This window comes from Pithys albifrons, chromosome 23 (genome assembly GCF_047495875.1).
Source record: "Pithys albifrons albifrons isolate INPA30051 chromosome 23, PitAlb_v1, whole genome shotgun sequence".
NCBI lineage: Eukaryota > Metazoa > Chordata > Aves > Passeriformes > Thamnophilidae > Pithys > Pithys albifrons.
Window position 1 is genome coordinate 5,305,437 of NC_092480.1, and position 22,098 is coordinate 5,327,534.

Sequence of the window (22,098 nt, forward strand, 5' to 3'; positions counted from 1 at the left end):
CCAGCTGGGAAGGGCTGCTGAGGAAACGGGACAGGGATAAGCCCCCTGGGGTAAATCCTTCCATGGTGAGGAGGGGAAAGGCGCCAATCTCCCCTCCCGACCACAGGACCCCCCGAGCCTGGGCAGGATGGGACCCGGGCGGGCAGTGCTGGGGCTGCCGAAAGGGTTAATGCTGGGAGAGCAACAGGCTGGAGTTGACACTTGGAGGCAGGCGGGGCCGCCGGCGCCTGATTGGCCTCAAATCGCATCCAAAAGTGGGTTGTGTTTTTTTTCTTTTTTTTCCCCTCTTTTTTTTTTCTCCTCTGCTTCTTCGTCTTCTTTTTTTCTTTTTTTTTTTTCCTGTTAGCGTTTTTTTTTTCCTGCTTCTTCTTCTTTTCTTTTTTTTTTCTCTTTCACTTCTCCTCCTCCCCCAGGCTCCGGCTGGCAGGGGAGGGGAGTGGGGAGAACAGCGAGAGATCAAAAATAAACCTCTTATGTCAAAGCCGGGGGGAAGAAAGTATAAATACAGCGGGCTCCGCGGCCGGCGCGGAGGCTGCGGGGGAGAGCCCGGGGGGTTCGGGGCCGTGCGGGGATGGCGCGGCGGGCGCTGCTGGGGGGCCGGGCCCCCCTCCACCTGCTGCTGCTGTGCCACGCCTGGGCGCTGCCGCCGCCTCCCCCGCGGGACGCGCAGCCCGTGCTGCCCGCCCGCCTGCCCGCGCCGTCGGGGCAGCTGGCCCTGCGCCTGGCCGCCTTCGGCCGCGCCGTCGTCCTCCGCCTCCGCCCCGACAGCGCGTTCCTGGCCCCTCGCCTCCGCCTCCAGCGCCTGGGCAGCCGCCGCTCGCCGCCGCTGCCGACGCCCCGGGGCTGCTTCTACGCGGGCGCCGTCGAGGGGAGCCCCGAGGCGCCCGCCGTGCTCAGCCGCTGCGGGGGGAGCGGCCTCCGAGCCGCCTTCCTGCTCGACGGGGCGGCCTACGAGCTGCAGCCGCTCGGGCATCCCCGGCCCGGGCTGCCCTGGAGGCGCCCGCACCGGCTGCGGCGCAGCGCGGCCCCGCCGGGAGCGCGGCCCGACAGCGGGAGCGGGAGCGGGAGCGGGAATGGCAGCGGGATCGGGAGCGGGGAGCGGCGCCGCAGGGCCAAGCGGTTCGTCTCCCAGGCGCGCTACGTGGAGACGCTGCTGGTGGCTGATGCCTCCATGGTGCGGTTCTACGGGGAGGACGTGGAGGTAAGGGCTGCTCTGTGTGCGCTGTCCGCCTGCGCTGCGTCCCCCTGGCCCCTCCTGGCCCCTCCTGTCCCCATGCCCCCCGCTCCTCCACCCCCATCCATCCCTCCGTCTTCCGTCCTCGCTGTCCCTCCGTCCCCTCCATCCCCTCCGTCTCCTCCATCTCTCTGTCCCTTCCATCCCTCCGTCCCCTCCATCCCTCCGTCCTCCACGCCCCCCCCAGCCCCGCATCCCTCTGTCCCCTCCTGTCCCCGTCCCAGCCGCCTCTGCCTTCTCCCATCTGCGTTCCTGTGGCTCCCACTGCCTCCCTGTCCCATCCATCCCTTTGTGCCTTCCATCCCTCCGTCCCCCACGCCCCCCCAGCCCCTCACCCCTCTGTCCCCTCCTGTCCCCATCCCAGCCGCCTCTGCCTTCTCCCATCTGCGTTCCTGTGGCTCCCACTGCCTCCCTGTCCCATCCATCCCCTCCTCTCCTCCATCCCCCTGCGCACACACATCCCTTCAGCGCTCTGTCCCCTCCTGTCCCAGTCCCCGTTGCCTCTCCATCTCCTCCATCCCCACCACCTCTCCATCCCCTCCTGTGCCCCCCTTGCCTGACGGGTTCCCTCAGTTCCCCCAGCACTGGGACACCAGGGACCACCTTGGGCGAGCGAGTGGAGGGACGGGGCGGGGTGACCTCGGCTCTGTTGCTGTGAAGGGGCTGTAAATCCCCGAGGCAAAGGCTGCAGGGTTGATCTGTGGGGTTCACTCAGTGTTTAGGGTCCCTTTCGCAGTCCCAGCATCCATCCCAGCGAGCCTGAGTGTGGACCGTGGTGTCCCCTCGCTCCGGTGTCCCCAAGAGGAGGGATACAGCGGGTTAATGCCTTTCCTGCTGCGAGGAAAGAGCAGAATGGCTTTAACTCCCTTCTGGATGGGAGCCGGGGCCGGATAGTAAATAAACCAGCGGCTGAGTAATGCACAGTCCCGCTCCTGAGCCACCTGTTAGCTCCGAGCAGATGGATGGACAGCCTTTCCCACAGCCACCAGCGCCAGGAATTCCCCCTGTCCATAAACATTGTCCCTGTGGAGACCCCGGGAGCAGCCTCAGCCTCCCAGACCCCCCTCCAGGGCTGTTGATAAGCCTCGTCCATCAGCACCGGGTTAATTTTCTGGCAAACTCAGCTCCTCACCCCAACCCTGCAGAGATGGGGAGTTCGGCACCAGATTCAGGTTTGCCGGGTCCGAAGCGCTCCGGGATCTTTGCAGGGGGATAATTGTGCACCAAAACTGCTCGCCCTCTGTAGTGAGCTGGGAGAGGAGTCCTGAGAGCTGCAGCTCAGCAGGGAGCGCTCAGGCAGCTGAAAGCAGGGGCTGCACTTCGGCTCTGCCGCTTCTGCCGCCTTTATCCTTCCCCTGGGGGCTTCTCTGCTCCTAACAAAGCAGTGGTATAATTCCAGCCCCGCTCAGGCCGGGCTGGACCTGGAGAAATGCTAAACTCAGGTTTTGCCCCTTGCTTGGTTTTGCCACCAAGCAGGAGCAGAGAGAGGGGCAAGGAGCAAGGGATGCTGCGCTTGGAGACACTCCCCAAGAGCTCACAGCGCTCAGAAAGAGTTCACAGTGGAGTAAAGTGAGTTTGAAAGCAACAGGTATGTCAATAATGGTGGGAAATTGCTCTCCCTGTAGTGTGGTCTCCCCAAGAGGGCAGGAAAAATAATGTAGTGCATCTTCTTCACCCAGCTGGGCACCTGATGGTTGTAAAGCAACACCCAAGGTGTGACTCCTGTAACAAATTCAGTGATATATCTGGGGAGGGGGAAACCCTGAGAATGCCCTTCTTGAGCTGGGGGAAAAGTAACAACCTTCTGGATAAGTCTGGGAAGGCAGAGGATGGTGAGCTGCACATGGACATAACCAAGGGCTGCAAGGCTGGTCCCCTGCCCTGGGCTGGGTGATGCTGCCTGGTGGGTACATCCCAACTCCTCCTTCGTTGTCAGGGAGCCTCCAACCTGCTTGGCTTCCATTTCCCCATCATTTCTTTGCCCCCAAGAGCAGTATCTGTGCATCACCTCTCAAGGATGGGAAGAAAACCTTTAAAGGATAAGCAGAGAAAAAGCATATTTAAATATTTGGGAGAAAACTTCCCCCAGCTCTGGTGCAGCAGTTAAAAAACAAACCAAAAAACACCTGCTGTGTTTCTGTGTCTTTTGTTCTCGGGAACAAAAATGCACAGTCACTGCTAAGTCAGGAGACCAAATAACCATCTCAGCTCCTCCCCAAATACCTTCATTTTTGGGGCAAAGGAAAAAGCAATGGCAGATGCTGGTGAGATCTTAAGGAGCTGAGTAGGAGATGCCCAGGGAGCAGAAATGTTGAGTCAGAAGAAACCATATTTTTGGAATGATTTTTCTTCCCGTAACCACACTTTAATTACCAAATATTTATTAAAGGTCACCAGCATTGTTTGTATTCCCAGTTACTTTCTTGCATAAGCTGTAACAGCTCAAGCAGAAGAGTCACCATAAGATGCACTGAAGCATTGCAAGTTACAATCAATGCCATGCTGTTGTTGGGAAAACGCTGTTAATGATTTATTTCTAATCAATTTGAGCCTTACAGCTCAGCTGTTAACCTAATTTAGATAATAAGAGCTTAATTCTACCTCCATCAATACTTGTGTGTAAACCAGGAGGGGATGGGGAAGTGAGAGCAGAACCAGACTTGAAATTTAGGGCTTTAATCATTCTTTTGGCTTGATGATTGCAGGGGATGGGGCATTTGAGGAGCATTAACAGTGCTGAGCAGTAAATCCTGTGAGGATGTGGCAGGATGTGCCCTGCAGTGCCTGGGAAGAGCCCACTTATAACAGGGATGGGTGGGAGGCTCCAGGCTGGGCACAGGAGTTATGCTTTGTGTTTGTCCTGCAGAGAACCCAAAATGCTTGGGGGGGGGAAAGGGACTGTGAGCATCACTGACAGAATTGAGGGTTTGATGGGGGAAACTGAGGCAGGGCTAAACTGTTGGCATGCAGAAGGGCTGGCCACCTGCAGGGGTGGGCTGCGCTGGCAGGGCTGGGCTGGCAGGGATAGGATGGCAGGGGTGGGCTGCACTGGCAGGGCTGGGCTGGCAGGGATAGGATGGCAGGGGTGGGCTGCACTGGCAGGGCTGGGCTGGCAGGGATGGAGTGCACTGGCAGGGATGGGATGGGCTGCACTGGCAGGGTTGCCCTGGAAGGGCTGGGCTGCACTGGCAGGGCTGGATTGCACTGGCAGGGCTGGGCTGCACTGGGATGGGCTGCACTGGCAGGGCTGGGCTGCACTGGGATGGGCTGCACTGGCAGGGCTGGGCTGGCAGGGATGGAGTACACTGGCAGGGATGGACAGCACTGGGATGGGCTGCACTGGCAGAGATAGGATGGCAGGAGTGGGCTGCACTGACAGGGCTGGGCTGGCAGGTATAGGATGGCAGGGGTGGGCTGCACTGGCAGGGCTGGGCTGGCAGGGATGGAGTACACTGGCAGGGATGGACAGCACTGGGATGGGCTGCACTGGCAGAGATAGGATGGCAGGGGTGGGCTGCACTGGCAGGGCTGGGCTGGCAGGTATAGGATGGCAGGGGTGGGCTGCACTGGCAGGGCTGCACTGGCAGGGATGGACTGGCAGGGATGGACTGCACTGGCAGGGCTGGAAAGCACTGGCAGGGTTGCCCTGGGAGGGCTGGACTGCACTGGCAGGGCTGGGCTGCACTGGGATGGGCTGCACTGGCAGGGGCGGGCTGCACTTGCAGGGATGGAAGGCACTGTCAGGTCTGGGCTGCACTGGCAGGGATGGACAGCACTGGCAGGGATGGGGTGGGCTGCACTGGCAGGGATGGCATGGACAGCACTGTCAGGGCTGGGCTGCACTGGCAGGGATGGACAGCACTGACAGGGCTGCACTGGCAGGGGTGGACAGCACTGGCAGGGACTGGCAGGGCTGGGCTGCACTGGCAGGGACTGGCAGGGCTGGGCTGCACTGGCAGGGCTGGGCAGCACTGGCAGGGCTGGGCTGCACTGGCAGGACTGGCAGGGCTGGACAGCACTGGCAGGGCTGCACTTGCAGCGATGCTCTGCACGGCTCAGGGCCGCCTGCCCAGACACCTCAAACACCAGGCACTTCCCAAAAGCGGCCGCAGCATCCCCAGCCAGTTGGCCGCCGCCCGGGATTCCTGTGGTGGGGTTTCTCCAGCCTCTTGGGTGCAGATGGGACGCATTTCCAGGCTTTCCTCTGCGAACACGATGGCTCCAATCCCCTTTCCCTTCCCGTTTTACAACGGAGGAATCTCCCATCCCTGGCTCCAAGGGCTGGTAATGACTGAGCACCAGGGCAGAAGCAGATCAGTCTGGCTAAGGAGGGATTCCTCGCAGACTTCTGTGTTTTTTCCAGGCAGATTTATGGGTTTTTACGAGTGCTGTTGCAATCCCTTCCCTCTCAGAGCAGAGTGCTGAGAGTGCACGGCACGGGGCACTGCCAGGGTCCTGCTGCCACCTCTCCCACCGTCAAAAGTGATCCTGGAGGTAAATCCAAAGCCACCCCAGAGCCTCAGGACACCCCTCGTGTCCTGCTCCTCCACTTACTTGAGGATAGTTTGCAGTTTGAGTGAATAAATGCACTTAATCCCTTGACAAAAGGAGCCAGCTCCTCCTGAGCTCATCCCAAAGGCAACCGGGCTGGGATTAGAAGGGATCTTTGCAGAGGGGGACCTGTGCTGGTGGTGCCATCAGCCAGCATTCCCTGTGGGCTTTGTCCCCTGGGTGTGACCCCTTTGGGACCAGGAGCCTCCCGCGATGCTGCTCTGGCTGATGCGCTCCCGTCCCGCCGGGATGTGCAACAGCTGCTGCGTTCCAGGGCTTTGGAATGAAATGCGCACATGAAAGGAGCTGTGGCTCCCAGACTGTCCCGGGATCCTCTCCGGGTGGGATTTACTCCTTCCCTGCCTCTGGAGAGGGGTGGGGATGGTCTGCACGTGCTCAGTTTCCCCTGCCCCAAACGGGGGTGATTGATGCTTTTGTGGTTCAGCCCCAAAGAGAAGGGGGGGGAAAAACCCCTGTGGCAAAGAGAACAGGGATGGGCAGAAAGCCGGGAGGGCAGCCAGGGCACATGGGCAGGCTGGCAAGGTGGCCCCCTCTCCCCTGGCTTGCCCCTCGTTTCCCTTGGCTGCCTCACACGTTTTGGCAAGGGAATTCTTGGCTTCAAACCACAGGAGGAGGCTGGGAGGGCAGCTGGCAGCCCCTGGGTGCCCATCGGGGGGTGACACACAGGCAGAGCCCTGGGCACAGGGACAGGGACAGCCTGGGGTGGTTTTAGCAGCACCTGCCCCTGGGTGCCCATCAGGGGGTGACACACAGGCAGAGCTCTGGGGACAGGGACAGCCTGGGGTGGTTTTAGCAGCACCTGCCCCTGGGTGCCCATCGGGGAGTGACACACAGGCAGAGCTCTGGGCACAGGGACAGCCTGGGGTGGTTTTAGCAGCACCTGCCCCTGGGTGCCCATCAGGGGGTGACACACAGGCAGAGCTCTGGGCACAGGGACAGGGACAGCCTGGGGTGGTTTTAGCAGCACCTGTCCCTGAGTGCCTGAGCCAGGGGGTGACACACAGGCAGAGCTCTGGGCACAGGGACAGCCTGGGGTGGTTTTAGCAGCACCAGCCATCAGGGGGTGACACACAGGCAGAGCCCTGGGCACAGGGACAGCCTGGGGTGGTTTTAGCAGCACCAGCCATCAGGGGGTGACACACAGGCAGAGCCCTGGGCACAGGGACAGCCTGGGGTGGTTTTAGCAGCACCTGCCCCTGGGGTTGCTTCCTTCCATTTCTCTGTGCTCCAGAAATCACAGCATTTCTTTCCTCTTTTCCCCCTCTGCAGAAATTCTGGTTTCTGGGGAGAAAGGAAGGGGAAAACCAAAGCAAATCCAACCAATAAATAGTCCTGCAGCCCCAGGCTGGGCTGAACATCCATCCCCTCACACTGTGGGAGGGAGGAGAGTCGTGCTGGGATGTTCCACAGGTTCCTGTTCTGAGTGGGTCCAGTGGTGTTACTTCATTCTGTGCATACCACAGTAATAGTGTCTGTGTAGGAGCAGTTTCACCCACCAAAATAATAATAATAATAATTAAACCCCACAGTTTGGGGATCTCTGTAGACTTCAGCTTAGAGTGGTTCCCAGGAAGGGGAATGTGAGCAGAGATTTTGCAAGAGCCTGTGTCAGAAAGCAAAATCCTTCAGTGTTCTGAGGTTAAAAACAACCACTTCAGTTCCCCTCGCTGTGAATTGTATTTATTTTTCCCATCTCTGTCACTCTGCCTGTTGGCTGCTGGAGGGCTCCTGTTGGGCACTGCCTGGCTCAGGGCTCTCCTGCTGTGCTAGGAGGGATTCTGGAGCTGCTGTAGTGCAGGTGTCAGGAAAAAGGCATCCTTCCTCATTTCTTGGGTGGAGGAGGGAGGAATGGGTGGAATTTGATCTTGTTGAGAGCAGAAGGAGCCAAGGATTGCAGCTGGGGAGAAACAAGGTAGGAGGGTTTAGAGCTACGCCCTGCACAGTGCCTGGACATAAGTGCAGCTCCTGGGGCAGAGGAGGGATGCTCCATGACCCCCTCTGGCTCACACCAGTGGCCTTTCCAGCCAGAGCAGGATTTTCCAGCTGTGTTGACCAGCTGGACAGAAATCTTGCCAAGATCTCCCAGGATGCTGGTTGGAAATGGCCAGGAAGCTCTTTGTGCCTGCAGTGCCTTGCAAGGAGGTAGAAACCAGTGTGTGTGCAGCTCTGGGCTCCCCAAACCTGACCCAAAATGCTGCCCTGCATCTGTGCCCAACTGCCACATCCACAGCCTGCATCTGTTCCTGCATCTGCCCCTGCATCTGTCCCTGCATCTGTCCCCAACAGCCACATCCACAGCCTGAATCTGCCCCTGCATCTGACCCCAACAGCCACATCCACAGCCTGCATCTGCCCCTGCATCTGACCCCAACAGCCACATCCACAGCCTGCATCTGACCCCAAAATCCACATGCACAGCCTGCATCTGCCCCTGCATCTGACCCCAACTGCCACATCCAGAGCCTGCATCTGCCCCTGCATCTGCCCCTGCATCTGTCCCCAACAGCCACATCCACAGCCTGCATCTGCCCCCAAAATCCACATGCACAGCCTGCATCTGCCCCTGCATCTGCCCCTGCATCTGCCCCTGCCTCTGTCCCCAACACCCACATCCACAGCCTCTGTGCTGGGAAGGAAACCCTGGAGAAGCCACGTTCCCTCCTGGGTGGCTTCTCAAGCCTGTTTGCAGAGGCACAGGGAGGATGGGATGAGCAGGATTCAGCTTGTCCATTGGTTGGCCAGAAGGGCTCAGTTGGCCTCTCCTGGGCCCTGGGGATCCTGTAATTTGCTTTTGGCCGTGGCTCCAAACCCTTGGCCAAGCAGTGCAGGTGGATTGCTGCTCTCCCCAGAGCAGTCAGGGTCCATCTGAAACCCAGCCAATGCCTGCACAGCCCAGGGATGGGTATAAATAGATATCAGATGGTGGAACAAGTGGATTTGACCTTTTAATCTGCACTAAATAGCTGTTTGTTCACTTTCCATCTTCCCTTTCCATGGACGGGGAAGGTGGACGGATGTTTTCCAAGTCCCTCCGTTCCCGCTGCTGGAAGAGTCTCTTGGCTTGGCTGCAGCCCTGAGGGTGTGAGGGTCAGTGTCCCAGGGGATTTGAGGTAGGAACTCCCAGGAGAGCTCCCAGGTAAAAACTTCAGGGGTGGAGAGAAACCTGTAATGGGTTAGAAGAAGATAAAACTGGATTTATTCCCCTGGAAATGAGGGATAATCCCATGGTGTGCAGCTCCAGTGCAGAGCATTCCTCTAGATCTTCAGGGAAGTAATTTCTGTGATATTTTTAGGACTTTCCCCATGGGGTAAACAATTCCCCCTTTCCCCTGGAGCAGCCACTTGTGGGGATCTCGCCTGGGTCTCCTCCCTCGGTGGTGACTTTTCAGTGACATTTGTTGCCTGTTTTGGGCTGGGAAGTGACTCATGTCGGGGGGATCTGGCCAGTCTAAATAAACCCGTCTCTTCCCTGCTCCCATCAGCCTCCCTGGGGCCTGGCCTGGGATAATGAGCCAGGCAGGACTTGGGATACATCCGCTGAAACAAAACATCTGTTTACACGGAGCTGCCAGTGAGGGGATAAAGTGTGGCAGAATAGTCTAAAATAGCCACGAGTGCCCCCGGGCAAGCAGCAAATTCACTGCCCCTCCCTCAGCATCTCCCTCAGTTGCTGAGGAAGTGGCACTTTGTGTCTGAGCAAGTGGCATTGTCGCGGTGTGGGGATGGAGGAGCACACAGAGCCAGCTCTGCCCAGGGACGGATTTTGGGAGAGGCTCAGCCATCAGAGTGGGCTCCCAGCGAGCCCTTCCCTTTAATGAGGCTCCAAATGCGACCGCGGGGCTCGATTCGTCTGGGGAGGAGAGGAGAGGAGAGGAGCCACTTTCTCTTTCCCAGCGCCGCATTGTGTAATAGCCGCATTTTTTCCCCCTGACTCGGGGCCGTGAGCGGTGCCAAGCAGAGCAGGAATTTCGATGCTCCGATAAGATGTTTACATCAGCCTAAACATCGCGGGCGCGGCTGACATATGAAGTCATGTGCGGTGACCTCGTCGCCAAGCAGGGGACGCTGCGGGGCAAAGACTTGGCTCTCAGAGTGTTTTGTCCCAGATTGTGTCTGGTTCGAACCCTGTGACCGGCACGGGTGGTTTTGCACCAGGGAAATGTTGTCCATGAGGTGTTTCCCCACCCAAGGGTGCCGAGGGCAGAGTTAATCACAGAATCATAGAATGGATTGGGTTGGAAAAGCCCTCCGAGATCATCAAGTCCAACCCTTGGTCCAACTCCAGTCCCTTTACCAGATCATGGCACTCAGTGCCACGGCCAAGCTCAGCTGAAAAACCTCCAGGGATGGGGAATCCACCCCCTCTCTGGGCAGCCCATTCCAATCCCTGAGCACTCTCTCTGCAAAGAATTTCTTTCTGCTCTCCAACTTCAATTTCCCCTGGCAGAGCTTGAGCCCATCGTGCCCCCTTGTCCTATTGCTGAGTGCCTGGGAGAAGAGACCAACCCCCAGCTGGCCACAACTTCCCTTCAGGCAGTTCCAGACAGTGCTGAGGTCACCTCTGAGCCTCCTCTTCTCCAGGCTGAACACCCCCAGCTCCCTCAGCCTCTCCCCACAGCACTTGTGCTCCAGTCCCTTCTCCAGCCTCGTTGCTCTTCTCTGTTGGGTTGGAAGAGACCTCAGATTATCAAACCCAACTCTTGATCCAACCCCACTGTGATTACCAGCCCAGGGCACTCAGTGCCCTGGGCTGGTAATCACAGTGGGGTTGGATCAAGACATGGTGGATTCTCCATTCCTGGAGGTGTTTAAGAGGACACTCATTGCCACATCCAGTCCCTTCTCCAGCCTTGTTGCTCTTCTCACTTGGGTTGGAAGAGACCTCACATTATCAAACCCAACCCTTGATCCAACCCCACTGTGATCACTCTGGCTCTCAGTGCCCTAGTCTGGTAATCACAGTAGGGTTGGATCAAGACATGGTGGATTCTCCATCCCTGGAGGTGTTTCAGAGGACACTCAGTGCCACATCCAGTCCCTTCTCCAGCCTCGTTGCTCTTCTCTGGCCCCGCTCCAGCCCCTCAATCTCTTTCCTCAACTGAGGGGCCCAGAACTGAACACAACACTCAAGGTGTGGCCTCCCCAGTGCTGAGTCCAGGGGAAGGGTCACTGCCCTGGGCCTGCTGGCCACGCTGTTTGATCCAGGACAGGATCCCATTAGGGAATCTGCAGGGAACTCTTCAGAATGCAGGTTTTCCAGGAGAAATTCCTTCCTGAGGGATTCGTGGGTGCAAAGGGTTTGTGGCAGGTGAGACACAGTAGCTGGAGAAGGGGATGCAGTGATGGACTTGTCCTGCCCATCCTTCCTGCTGTCACAAGGTGTGAAGCATCACTGTAGAAAGGCAGCACTGAATCACTGAATCATAGAATGGATTGGGTTGGAAAAGACCTCCAAGATCATCAAGTCCAACCCTTGGTCCAACTCCAGTCCATTTACCAGATCATAGCACTGTCTCATCAACCTGTGGCTGGGACATGGTGGGCTCCATAAATGAGGTTGGTTTCTCTGAGCAGAAAAAGGAGCCCCCCAAAAAAGGACAGTAAAGGTCTCACCCAGGCTCTGCCTGCCCCTCTCCTTCCCCACAGAACCACGTGCTGACCCTGATGTCCATGGCCGCTCACATCTACAAGCACCCCAGCCTGAGGAACCCCATGAACCTGGTGGTGGTGAAGGTGCTGGTGGTGGAGGAGGCGGCAGAAGGGCCGGAGGTGTCGGACAACGGAGGGCTCACCCTGAGGAACTTCTGCAGCTGGCAGCAGAGGTTCAACCCTCCCAGTGACCGCCACCCCGAGCACTACGACACGGCCATCCTGCTCACCAGACAGGTCAGCACCATGGGGGGCACTGGGGGGACAGGGGGCATGGTGACCATGGGGGAGAGGAGAGGGTTGGCCATGGAGGGGGAGAAAGTGATTGGCCATGGAAGGGAGAGAAGGGGGTTGGCCATGGAGGGAGAGGAGAGGATTTGCCATGGAGGGGGAGAAAGGGATTGACTATGGAGGGAGGGAAAGGATTTGACTTCCAGGGCAGGGAAGGGAATGTTGACCATGGAGGGAGAGAAGAGGGCTGAGCATGGAGGGAGAGAAAGGGATTGACTCCAAAGGCAGGAAAAGGTTGACCATGAAGGGAGTAAAGAGAGTTGACCCTGGAGAGAGAGAAAGGAGTTGACCATAGAGGGAGGGAAAGAGGTTGACCATGGAGGGAGAGAAAGGGGTTGACCATGGTGGGAGAGAAAGGGGTTGACCATGGAGGGAGAGAAAGGGGTTGACCATGGTGGGAGAGAAAGGGGTTGACCATGGAGGGAGAGAAAGGGGTTGACCATGGTGGGAGAGAAGAGTGTTGACCATGAACGTTGATGCCCCACCTTGCAAAGAATGGAGATGGCAGCAAAGCAGTTGCAGGGTGGTGGTTTCATGTGGAGTGCAGACCACCAGTGGGTTGCCCACAGAGATGTTGGGGCTGAATGTGGGACTCCCTCACCCTGCCTGACCCTCTCACCCCCCCTTACCCCTCCCCCTGCCCACAAACAGGACTTCTGTGGCCACCAAAGCTGCGACACGCTGGGAGTGGCGGACATCGGCACCATGTGCGACCGCAACAAGAGCTGCTCGGTGATCGAGGACGAGGGCCTGCAGGCAGCCTACACCCTGGCCCATGAGCTGGGTAACACAGCCCTTCCCGCGGGGGTGGGGGGTCTGCTTGTCCCAGCCCTGCTGCTGGGAGGGGTTGTAGCACAGCCCAGCACCGCCATCTCGCAGCTGGGCACCACCCACCAACCCTTGGGCAGCGTGAGGAGCTTCTGGCACTGGTTTGCAGCAGCAGAAGGACTTAGAAGTGCCCAAATTCATGTAAAGTGGTGCATTTACACCAGGTCAGGAAGGATTTCTTCACTGAAGGGGTTGTCAAGCACTGGAACGGGCTGTCCAGGGAGGTGGAGTCACCATCCTTGAAGGTGTTCAAGGAACAACTGGGTGTGGTCCAGTGACAAGGTGGTGATCAATCCAAGGCTGGATTTGATGACCTGGGAGGTCTTTTCCCACCTTAATAATTCCATGATTTACCTGTTGAGATGAGCTCAGACATGAGATCAAGCACATCTCTCCCTTGGTTTGTCGTTCCTCTACTGACTAATTTTTGCCCAGAGAAGCTGTGGCTGCCCCATCCCTGGAAGTGTCCAAGGCCAGGTTGGACAGAGCTTGAAGCCACCTGGGACAGTGGAAGGTGTCCCTGCCCATGGCAAAGGATGGGACAAGATGAGCTTTAAGTTTTTTCCAACCCAAACCATTCTGGGATTGTATGAGTTGTGCTGCTTTGTCCAGCACACAATGGGCTGTGCCCCTGAGGTGGAACAGGCAGGTTTTTATCCCTCCTGATTTATGGAAGCAAATTTTTTTTGCAGCAGGAGAAGCTGTTTGGTACCTTAGTTGTGATTCCAGCTGCTCATGCACTTGCTGCCAAGCAGGAGCTGGGCTGGAGGGGTTCAGCTCTCTGATTCTGGGGGGTTCATCTCTCTGATTCTGGGGGGTTCATCTCTTTATTCTGCGGGGTTCATCTCTGATTCTGGATGGTTCATCTCTCTTATTCTGGGGTGTTCAGCTCTCTGATTCTGGAGTGTTCAGCTCTGATTCTGGGGTGTTCAGCTCTCTGATTCTGGGGGGTTCATCTCTCTGATTCTGGGTTATTTATCTGTCTGATTCTGGGTTGTTTATCTATCTGATTCTGGGGGGTTCAGCTCTCTGATTCTGGGGTGTTTAATCTCTCTAATTCTGGGGGTTCAGCTCTCTGATTCTGGGGGTTCAGCTCTCTGATTCTGGGGTGTTCAGCTCTGATTCTGGGGGTTCAGCTCTCTGATTCTGGGTTGTTTAATCTCTCTGATTCTGGGGGTTCAGCTCTCTGATTCTGGGTTGTTTATCTGTCTGATTCTGGGGGTTCAGCTCTCTGATTCTGGGGTGTTTAATCTCTCCAATTCTGGGGGTTCAGCTCTCTGATTCTGGGGTGTTCAGCTCTGATTCTGGGGTGTTCAGCTCTCTGATTCTGGGGTGTTTAATCTCTCTGATTCTGGGGGTTCAGCTCTCTGATTCTGGGGGTTCAGCTCTCTGATTCTGGGGTGTTTAATCTCTCTGATTCTGGGGGGTTCAGCTCTCTGATTCTGGGGTGTTTAATCTCTCTAATTCTGGGGGTTCAGCTCTCTGATTCTGGGGGTTCAGCTCTCTGATTCTGGGGTGTTCATCTCTGATTCTGGGGTGTTCAGCTATCTGATTCTGGGGTGTTTAATCTCTCTGATTCTGGGGGTTCAGCTCTCTGATTCTGGGGGTGCAGCTGGGGGGTTGCCCCTCTCTGGGGCTGGGGGTGCCCTCACAGTGCCCCTGCCCCCCAGGCCACGTGCTCAGCATGCCCCACGACGACTCCAAGAACTGCGAGCGGCTCTTCGGGCCCCTGGGGCAGCACCACATGATGGCAGCTCTCTTCATCCACCTGGACAAGGCCCAGCCCTGGTCCCCCTGCAGTGCCCTGTACCTCACCGAGTTCCTGGATGGAGGGCATGGTAAGGCTCAGCTCAGCAGCCTCATGGCCCAAAACAACCTTTCCCTGAGTTGTTTGGGCTCTTTGCAATGCCTGGAGGGGAGTGGGGTGGGAAGGGGAGTCAAACAGACCACAGGAAAGGCTGAGGGACCTGGGGTTGTTTAGCCTGGAGAACAGAAGGCTCAGGGGAGACCTCAGCACTGTCTATAACTCCCTGAAGGGATGTTGTAGCCAGGTGAGGGTTGGTCTCTTCTCTCAGGCAACCAACAGCAGAACAAGAGGCCACGGGCTTGAGCTCTGCCAGGGGAGGTTTGGGTTGGATATCAGAAAGAAATTCTTTCCAAAGAGAGTGCTCAGGCATTGGAATGGGCTGCCCAGAGAGGGGGTGGATTCCCCATCCCTGGAGGTTTTTAAGATGAGACTGAACATGGCACTGAGTGCCATGATCTGATCATAGTGGGGTTGGGACCAAGGGCTGAACTTGATGATCTCGGAGGTCTCTTCCAACCCAGTTGATTCTGTGATTCTACAGAGGCTTGGGGTGCCCTGCTTGGTGCAATCCAAGCCCTTTGGGTGCCACTCCAGCCTAATTCCTGCACTTTTCCCAGGTGACTGCCTGCTGGATGCCCCGGCCGAGCCCCTGTCCCTGCCTGCCCAGCTGCCTGGCCAGACAGCCCTGTACAGCCTGGACCAGCAGTGCCAGCAGATCTTTGGGAAGGGCTTCCAGCACTGCCCCAACACCACGGAGCAGGACATCTGTGCCCAGCTGTGGTGCAGGACGGGCAGTGGGGAGCCCCTGTGCCACACCAAGAATGGCAGCTTGCCCTGGGCTGATGGGACACCCTGCAAAGCCTCCGGGCAGTGCTGGGATGGGCACTGTGTGCCACAGGATGCCCTGCAACCCCAGGTAAAGGGGGACTGGGGAATGGTGGGCTGGGGCTTCACCATTTGGCATTCCCAAACCTCTGACCCCAGCCCTGCTGTGTCCTTGACTGGCTTTGGATTTGGCTGATTTATTTGTGATTTATTTATTTGTCTCTCCTCATTAATCTTTTTTACTGGCAAGTCCAGCTCGTAGATAAAAGTCTGCTGTCGAGGCCTGGGCTGGTCTGACACACAACAAGCAATGAAATCATCACTTTTTGCCCTGCCGGGGGGAATTAACAGCGATTTTAGAATCAGCCAGCAAAGCACTTAAAACCCAGCTTAAGTTTAAGCACGTGATGGGAGTCAGTATTAGGCTGGAGAAGGGACTGGAGCACAAGTGCTGTGGGGAGAGGCTGAGGGAGCTGGGGGTGTTCAGCCTGGAGAAGAGGAGGCTCAGAGGTGACCTCAGCACTGTCTGGAACTGCCTGAAGGGAAGTTCTGGCCAGCTGGGGGTTGGTCTCTTCTCCCAGGCACTCAGCAATAGGACAAGGGGGCATGATGGGCTCAAGCTCTGCCAGGGGAAATTGAAGTTGGAGAGCAGAAGGAAATTCTTTGCAGAGAGAGTGCTCAGGGATTGGAATGGGCTGCCCAGAGAAGAGGTGGATTCCCCATCCCTGGAGGTTTTTAAGCTGAGCTTGGCCGTGGCACTGAGTGCCATGATCTGGTAAAGGGACTGGAGTTGGACCAAGGGTTGGACTTGATGATCTCGGAGGTCTTTTCCGACCCAATCCATTCTGTGATTCTGTGATTAGCTTGGTGTGAAGTGCTGGGTCTGGGCTGGGGGGAGATCGTAGTGTTTTGCTCATGCTGGGGGGGGGGAATGTTGGGTTGGAGGGGCTCGGGATGGCCCCACAGCCATTACCCCCTCCCACAGCCGGCCGTGGATGGCGGGTGGGGCCCCTGGAGCCCCTGGGGCTCCTGCTCCCGGAGCTGCGGCGGAGGCGTCCAGTTCTCCCACCGGCTCTGCGACAGCCCCGAGCCCCGGCACGGCGGCAGCTACTGCGAGGGCCAGAGGACCAAGTACCAGTCCTGCCACACCGAGGAGTGCCCGCCGGATGGTAAGAGTGGCACTCCCCAGGTGTATGTTCCCCTCCAACTCCCGCTCCCCCGGAATCCATCACCAGGGATTGCCTTGAATATTCGTATCTGGGGGTTGGGATCGCCAGGGATTGCCTGGATTATTCGTGTCTGGGGGTTGGGACTGCCAGGGATTGCCTGGATTATTCGTGTCTGGGGGTTGGGACTGCCAGGGATTGCCTGGATATTCGTGTCTGGGGGTTGGGACTGCCAGGGATTGCCTGGATTATTCGTGTCTGGGGGTTGGGACTGCCAGGGATTGCCTGGATTATTCGTGTCTGGGGGTTGGGACTGCCAGGGATTGCCTGGATTATTCGTGTCTGGGGGTTGGGACTGCCAGGGATTGCCTGGATTATTCGTGTCTGGGGGTTGGGACCGTCAGGGATTGCCTGGATTATTCGTGTCTGGGGGTTGGGACTGCCAGGGATTGCCTTGAGTATTCATATCTGGGGTTTGGGACCTTCTGTGGCTGGGGGGGAGGTGTGTGGGGTCTCTCCTCTGCATAATCACCACGAGCTCCTCAGCTCCCTCTGCTCCCTCCTCTCTGTGGTGCCAAGGACAGCGGTTCCTGCTGCCTTCCCACAATTTGGAGCCACTTTTCGCCCTCTCCCGCAGGGAAAAGCTTTCGGGAGCAGCAGTGTGAGAAGTACAACAGCTACAACTTCACGGACCTAGAAGGGAACCGCCTGCAGTGGGTCCCCAAGTACGCAGGAGTGTCCCCAAGGGACCGCTGCAAGCTCTTCTGCCGAGCCCGGGGCAGGAGCGAGTTCAAAGTGTTTGAGGCCAAGGTGAGACACCTGGAGAGGGGATGGGAACCACCTCCATCCACCCCATTCCAGAGCTGATCACTGGTTGGGTTCCAGAGCTGATCACTGATTGCTTCCAGAGCTGATCACTGGTTGGGTTCCAGAGCTGATCACTCATTGCTTCCAGAGCTGATCACTGGTTGGGTTCCAGAGCTGATCACTGGTTGGGTTCCAGAACTGATCACTGATTGCTTCCAAAGCTGATCACTGATTCCTTCCAGAGCTGATCACTGGTTGGGTTCCAGAGCTGATCACTGGTTGGGTTCCAGAGCTGATCACGGGTTGGGTTCCAGAGCTGATCACTGATTCCTTCCCTCCATGCCCCTCTCCAGGTGATCGATGGCACACTGTGTGGCCCAGAAACCCTCTCCATCTGTGTCCATGGGCAGTGCATCAAGGCTGGCTGTGACCACGTCGTGGGCTCCTCCAAGAAGCTGGACAAGTGTGGGGTGTGTGGTGGCAATGGCTCTACCTGCAGGAAAATATCTGGCTCGCTCAACAGATCCAAGTAAGGCTCGGGGGATAAGGATTCTGCAGGGATGTGCTGGGGGAGGAAAGCCATAATCTCCTGTCATTCTCCTTTTTTATGGCTGAAGTGCTGGGCAGGAGTACTGGCACTCTGAGCTGGGTGGCATTGCAGGAGCCCAGGCTCCTCCCCACACTCCAGGGCTCACACAGTTTATTCCACAAGCCAAGATGAGTTTATTTCCTAAAGCAATAACTGATGCCATGGGCTCCCAATGCCACTGCAAATAAAAGTGCTGCCCTGAGGAGCTGACAATGCACATTTCCCCCCAGCCCAGGGGCTGGACACATCTTTGAGGGCTGATCTGTGATATAAATAGTTCACTAACTTTCCCCTGGGCTTGGGGGTGAATTCTGGGATGTGGGCAACAAGGCAGCCACTTCCCTCACCCAAAGTCTCTGCTGCTTTGCCAAAGAGCAGAAGTGAAGGCTTTTGTTGGAAAGATCATAACAACAGCCCAACAGATCCAATTCCATGTGGAGAGGTGACTCATGCAGGCAAATTGGATTTCCTTAGTGGTTTCCTTCCAGGGAACAGGCTCAAATGGGGCTTCCACTCTCCTAGGAATTGTTTGTGGCTGACTAAGGGGAGATTAGTGCAGCAGCAGCCACGGCCAAGAGGAGATCCCGTTAAGATCAGGGTGAGGGAGGCCAGGGGGAGGGAGAGTCGAGTTTGACTCAAAGGCTTCTTTCCAAAATCCTCTCCACCTAATGACTGACTGCAGCATCCACCATGGGATGCATGGGAAGTGATCCTGCAGGCCTCACTGTGCCAGGGCACCAGGGCCAAAGCCTTGCAGGTGCCATCCAGGGATGGGCTCTGGTTGGCTCTGCAGGGAAATGCTTTGCTGGCGTGGGAATGTCCTCTGTGCCCTCCAGTGGGATTGCTGCTGCAGTGTGGGGGTGGCTGCAGAGCCCTTCCAAAGGTGTTGAGGGTGCAGAGGCTCCCTCCTACTCTGCTGTTTTATATGGATATCTGTATTATCTCTATTGATATCTACACTCTCTTCAATATCTGTATTATCTCTATCAATATCTATATTAGCTCTGACAGTATCTGTATTATCTCTATCAATAGCTATATTATCTCTGTTGACAGCTGCATTATCTCTATTGATATCTGTATTATCTCTATCAATATCTGCATTATCTCTATTGATATCTGTATTATCAATACCTACAGCATCTCTATCTATAGCTGATGCCTTCAGCATCACCAGTGACAGCCTTTCAGCCCCAAACACTTCACCCATTTCCAAAGGGTGGGAGCAAGGGAAGTTTCCCACTAGAGCTGATCCCCCTGAGGTTGTTAATTTGATTTCATTGCTCATTTTCCCCCCCGACTCACTGAGATCTCCATTTGATTCCATTGCTCATTTTCCCCCCCGACTCACTGAGATCTCCATTTGATTTCATTGCTCATTTCCCCCCCGACTCACTGAGATCTCCATTTGATTCCATTGCTCATTTTTCCCCCTGACTCAGTGAGATCTCCATTTGATTTCATTGCTCATTTTCCCCCCTGACTCAGTGAGATCTCCATTTGATTTCATTGCTCATTTCCCCCCCTGACTCAGTGAGATGTCCCAGCTGAGCTCAGGTCTGGCACATCTGCAGCTCTGGAGCACTCAGAGTTCCCCAAGTGCTATTCCCTACCTGGGGCTTCTCTTGGTGAGTCCTGGCAGATAAGAGTGTCCCTTTTCCCCCTGGCAGATACGGCTACAACGACATTGTCACCATCCCAGCCGGAGCCACCAACATCGACATCAAGCAGCGCAGCCACCGCGGGGTGAGGCACGACGGCAACTATCTGGCCCTGAGGACCCTGGAGGGCAAGTACCTGCTCAATGGGGACTTTGCCATCTCAGCCATGGAGCAGGACATCCTCCTTAAAGGCACCATCCTGAAATACAGCGGCTCCATGACGACCCTGGAGAGGCTGCAGAGCTTCCGGCAGCTCCCGGAGCCGCTGACGGTGCAGCTGCTGACCATCGCCAGCGAGGTGTTCCCACCCAAGGTCAAGTACACCTTCTTCATCCCCAAGGACGTGCCTTTCAGCAAGCAGAAGGGCAAGGAGAAGAAGTCAGCCAACGTCATCCGGCCCATGCTGACCTCCCAGTGGGTGCTGGGCGACTGGTCCGAGTGCTCCAAGACGTGCGGCTCCGGCTGGCAGCGGCGGACGGTGGATTGCCGTGACGTGGAGGGGCAAACCTCCTCCTCCTGCGACAAATCCCTCAAACCTGAGGACATCAAGCCCTGCGGGGACGTGCCGTGCCCTCTGTGGCGCCTGGGCCCCTGGTCTCCCTGCTCCCAAACCTGCGGCGAGGGCGTGCGGACGCGCAACGCCTCCTGCATCGACTACGCCGGGAAAGTCACCGCGCCGGAGAAATGCAGCTCGCCGGGGCCACCGCCAGCCACGGCCACCTGTGTCCTGAGGCAGTGCTGAGCCACCACACCGGGATTCCGGGAGCCAAGGGGGCCCTGGGATGCCACAGTGCCAGGGCAGCACAGCGAGGATGCCCCGATAACTACCCGCTCTCCAGTGGTTCATCCCCACCCCATCGATGTCTACCTCAGAGCAGGGAATAACAGCGGCAAAACGGAGAGGAATCCCTCCTTTTCCTTTCTTTCTTCCTCTCCCTCTGGTTGGCTGCTCCCAGGCACGTTGGGATTTAAAGGGAAAAAGAAGCACAGGGTGTTAGAGAGGAACTGCCATCGAACACAGCCACAGATTCCTTCGAGGAAGTTCACTAGGGTTTGGCACTGGAAAAGGTTCCTTCGGGGAAGTTTGCTGGGCTTTGGCACTGGAAAAAAACACCTGGAGCCTGGGTTTGCCCATCAGCCCATCCCAGCTGCAGGTCAGGGAGGTCCCGGGGGGGTGGCTTGGCTGAGAAAATTGGGATCCCTGTGCAAAAGGCATGGAATGGGGCGCTGTCCCCTCCCTGCAGCAGCGTGGGTGTCCTTGAGCATGAGGAGTGTTTGATCAGCTGGGAGATAAATTCCTGTTTTGGATGGGAGTGGGAATAAGCTGATCCTGGCAGGAATCAGGCAGGAGAGCAGGTGAGGTGTTCATGGTGGTTTCTGCTGTATTTACAACCCACAAAGTGACGAACCTCTGTCTCCAAACACCCTCAGCATCCTCAGGGTTATTCCTTAGAGCTGCTGCCCCATGTCACCATTTCCCCACCTTTAAACCCAAGCCTTAATTACACCTGCTCTGGCTGACAGGGCTGCTGTGAGGATTAATTAATTCCTAATTCTGCAGTGCTCTGACTGTGAAATGCCCCTTGGGATATCCCATTGTCCCTCTGGAATGGACACTGGTGTGCCAGCATTTCCTATCCCATCCTTTGCTTTCAGGCCCCTGCAGACTCATTTTTTTCAGCTCAGTTTTAATTTTGGAGTAAATTTGCCAACCTGGCTCACAGCAGGGATGAGCCCAGGACCTGTAGATGATGCCAGAGGTGACCAGTGCCACTGTCCACCTCTGCTTTCCCAGGACACTGAAATGGCTCAGCTCTGGTACCAGCCCCAGCCTTGCTCGAGCAATTCCCGGTCCAAACCCAAGCCTGGCAGGGCTGGAGCTCTTCATTCCCGGCAGGAAAACAGCCAGAGCCCTCTCCCCAGCCTGGCTGCTGCCTGGCCCCAGCACAGGGGCTGCTCAGCCCCTGAACTTTGCCCTTTCCAGAGCGGTTCCTGGCTGTGTTCTGGCAGCAGTCGGTGCCTGGGGAACGGGGATGGAATTCGGGAAGGTTTTACTATCACTGGATGAGCAATTCAGTGTCTCCAGGCTCCCCTTTTGTACCCTGCCTTGGCTTCCCTTTTGGCAGCAAAACGTTGAATTTTTCCAGCAGGATCTGCCTTTTTTCTCAGAGGAAGGGGAGGAGGGCTGGAATTTTCCATGTCTGAGCTGCCCCATTCATAATTACAGAGAGAATCCCGTTCCTTGTCCCTTTTTCCTGAGCTGAGCCTGTGTGAGACCCTTTCCCCACTGTCCAGGCAGGTTTGGGCTGGGCTGGGCTGGGCTGGGCTGGGCTGGGATAGGATGGGATGGGATGGGATGGGATGGGATGGGATGGGATGGGATGGGATGGGATGGGCTGGGCTGGGCTGGGCTGGGCTGGAATGGGATGGGATGGGATGAGCTGCTCCCCTAATGCCATGCCAGAAACCCAACCATTTCCCAGAAAACATGAAATATTCCTGTTTTATCATCCCTATCAAACCCAAGGGAGCCACAGCCCAGGACTGAGGTTCCCAAGGGCTTGGCTCCCTTTTTTTAGGGAAGAAAGGAAAACTCAAGGCCAGCTGCAGAGTTTGGATGCAGAGCTGTGGTTCAGACCTACCTTGGGGTGATGTTCTGCATCTGCTAA

General features: G+C 56.8%; 1 protein-coding gene across 1 annotated transcript; it reads left to right on the plus strand.

Annotated features, from left to right (window-relative positions):
- The first annotated feature begins 439 nt into the window (after window positions 1-439).
- ADAMTS8 (ADAM metallopeptidase with thrombospondin type 1 motif 8) lies at window positions 440-21,739 on the plus strand. The gene is made up of 9 exons (XM_071576089.1): window positions 440-1,201; window positions 11,453-11,692; window positions 12,398-12,530; window positions 14,245-14,412; window positions 14,999-15,297; window positions 16,192-16,375; window positions 17,010-17,182; window positions 17,533-17,708; window positions 19,439-21,739. The coding sequence occupies exons 1-9, from the start codon at window positions 572-574 to the stop codon at window positions 20,169-20,171; spliced, it is 2,736 nt and encodes a 911-aa protein (XP_071432190.1). The 5' UTR covers window positions 440-571; the 3' UTR covers window positions 20,172-21,739.
- Window positions 21,740-22,098: the final 359 nt, after the last annotated feature.

Coding starts and splice junctions, on each gene's coding strand:
- ADAMTS8 (XM_071576089.1), top strand. CDS start 572: ATGGCGCGGCGGGCGCTGCTGGGGGGCCGGGCCCCCCTCCACCTGCTG. Junction 11,693..12,397: donor CCATCCTGCTCACCAGACAG/GTCAGCACCATG, acceptor GCCCACAAACAG/GACTTCTGTGGCCACCAAAG. Junction 17,183..17,532: donor TCAAAGTGTTTGAGGCCAAG/GTGAGACACCTG, acceptor GCCCCTCTCCAG/GTGATCGATGGCACACTGTG.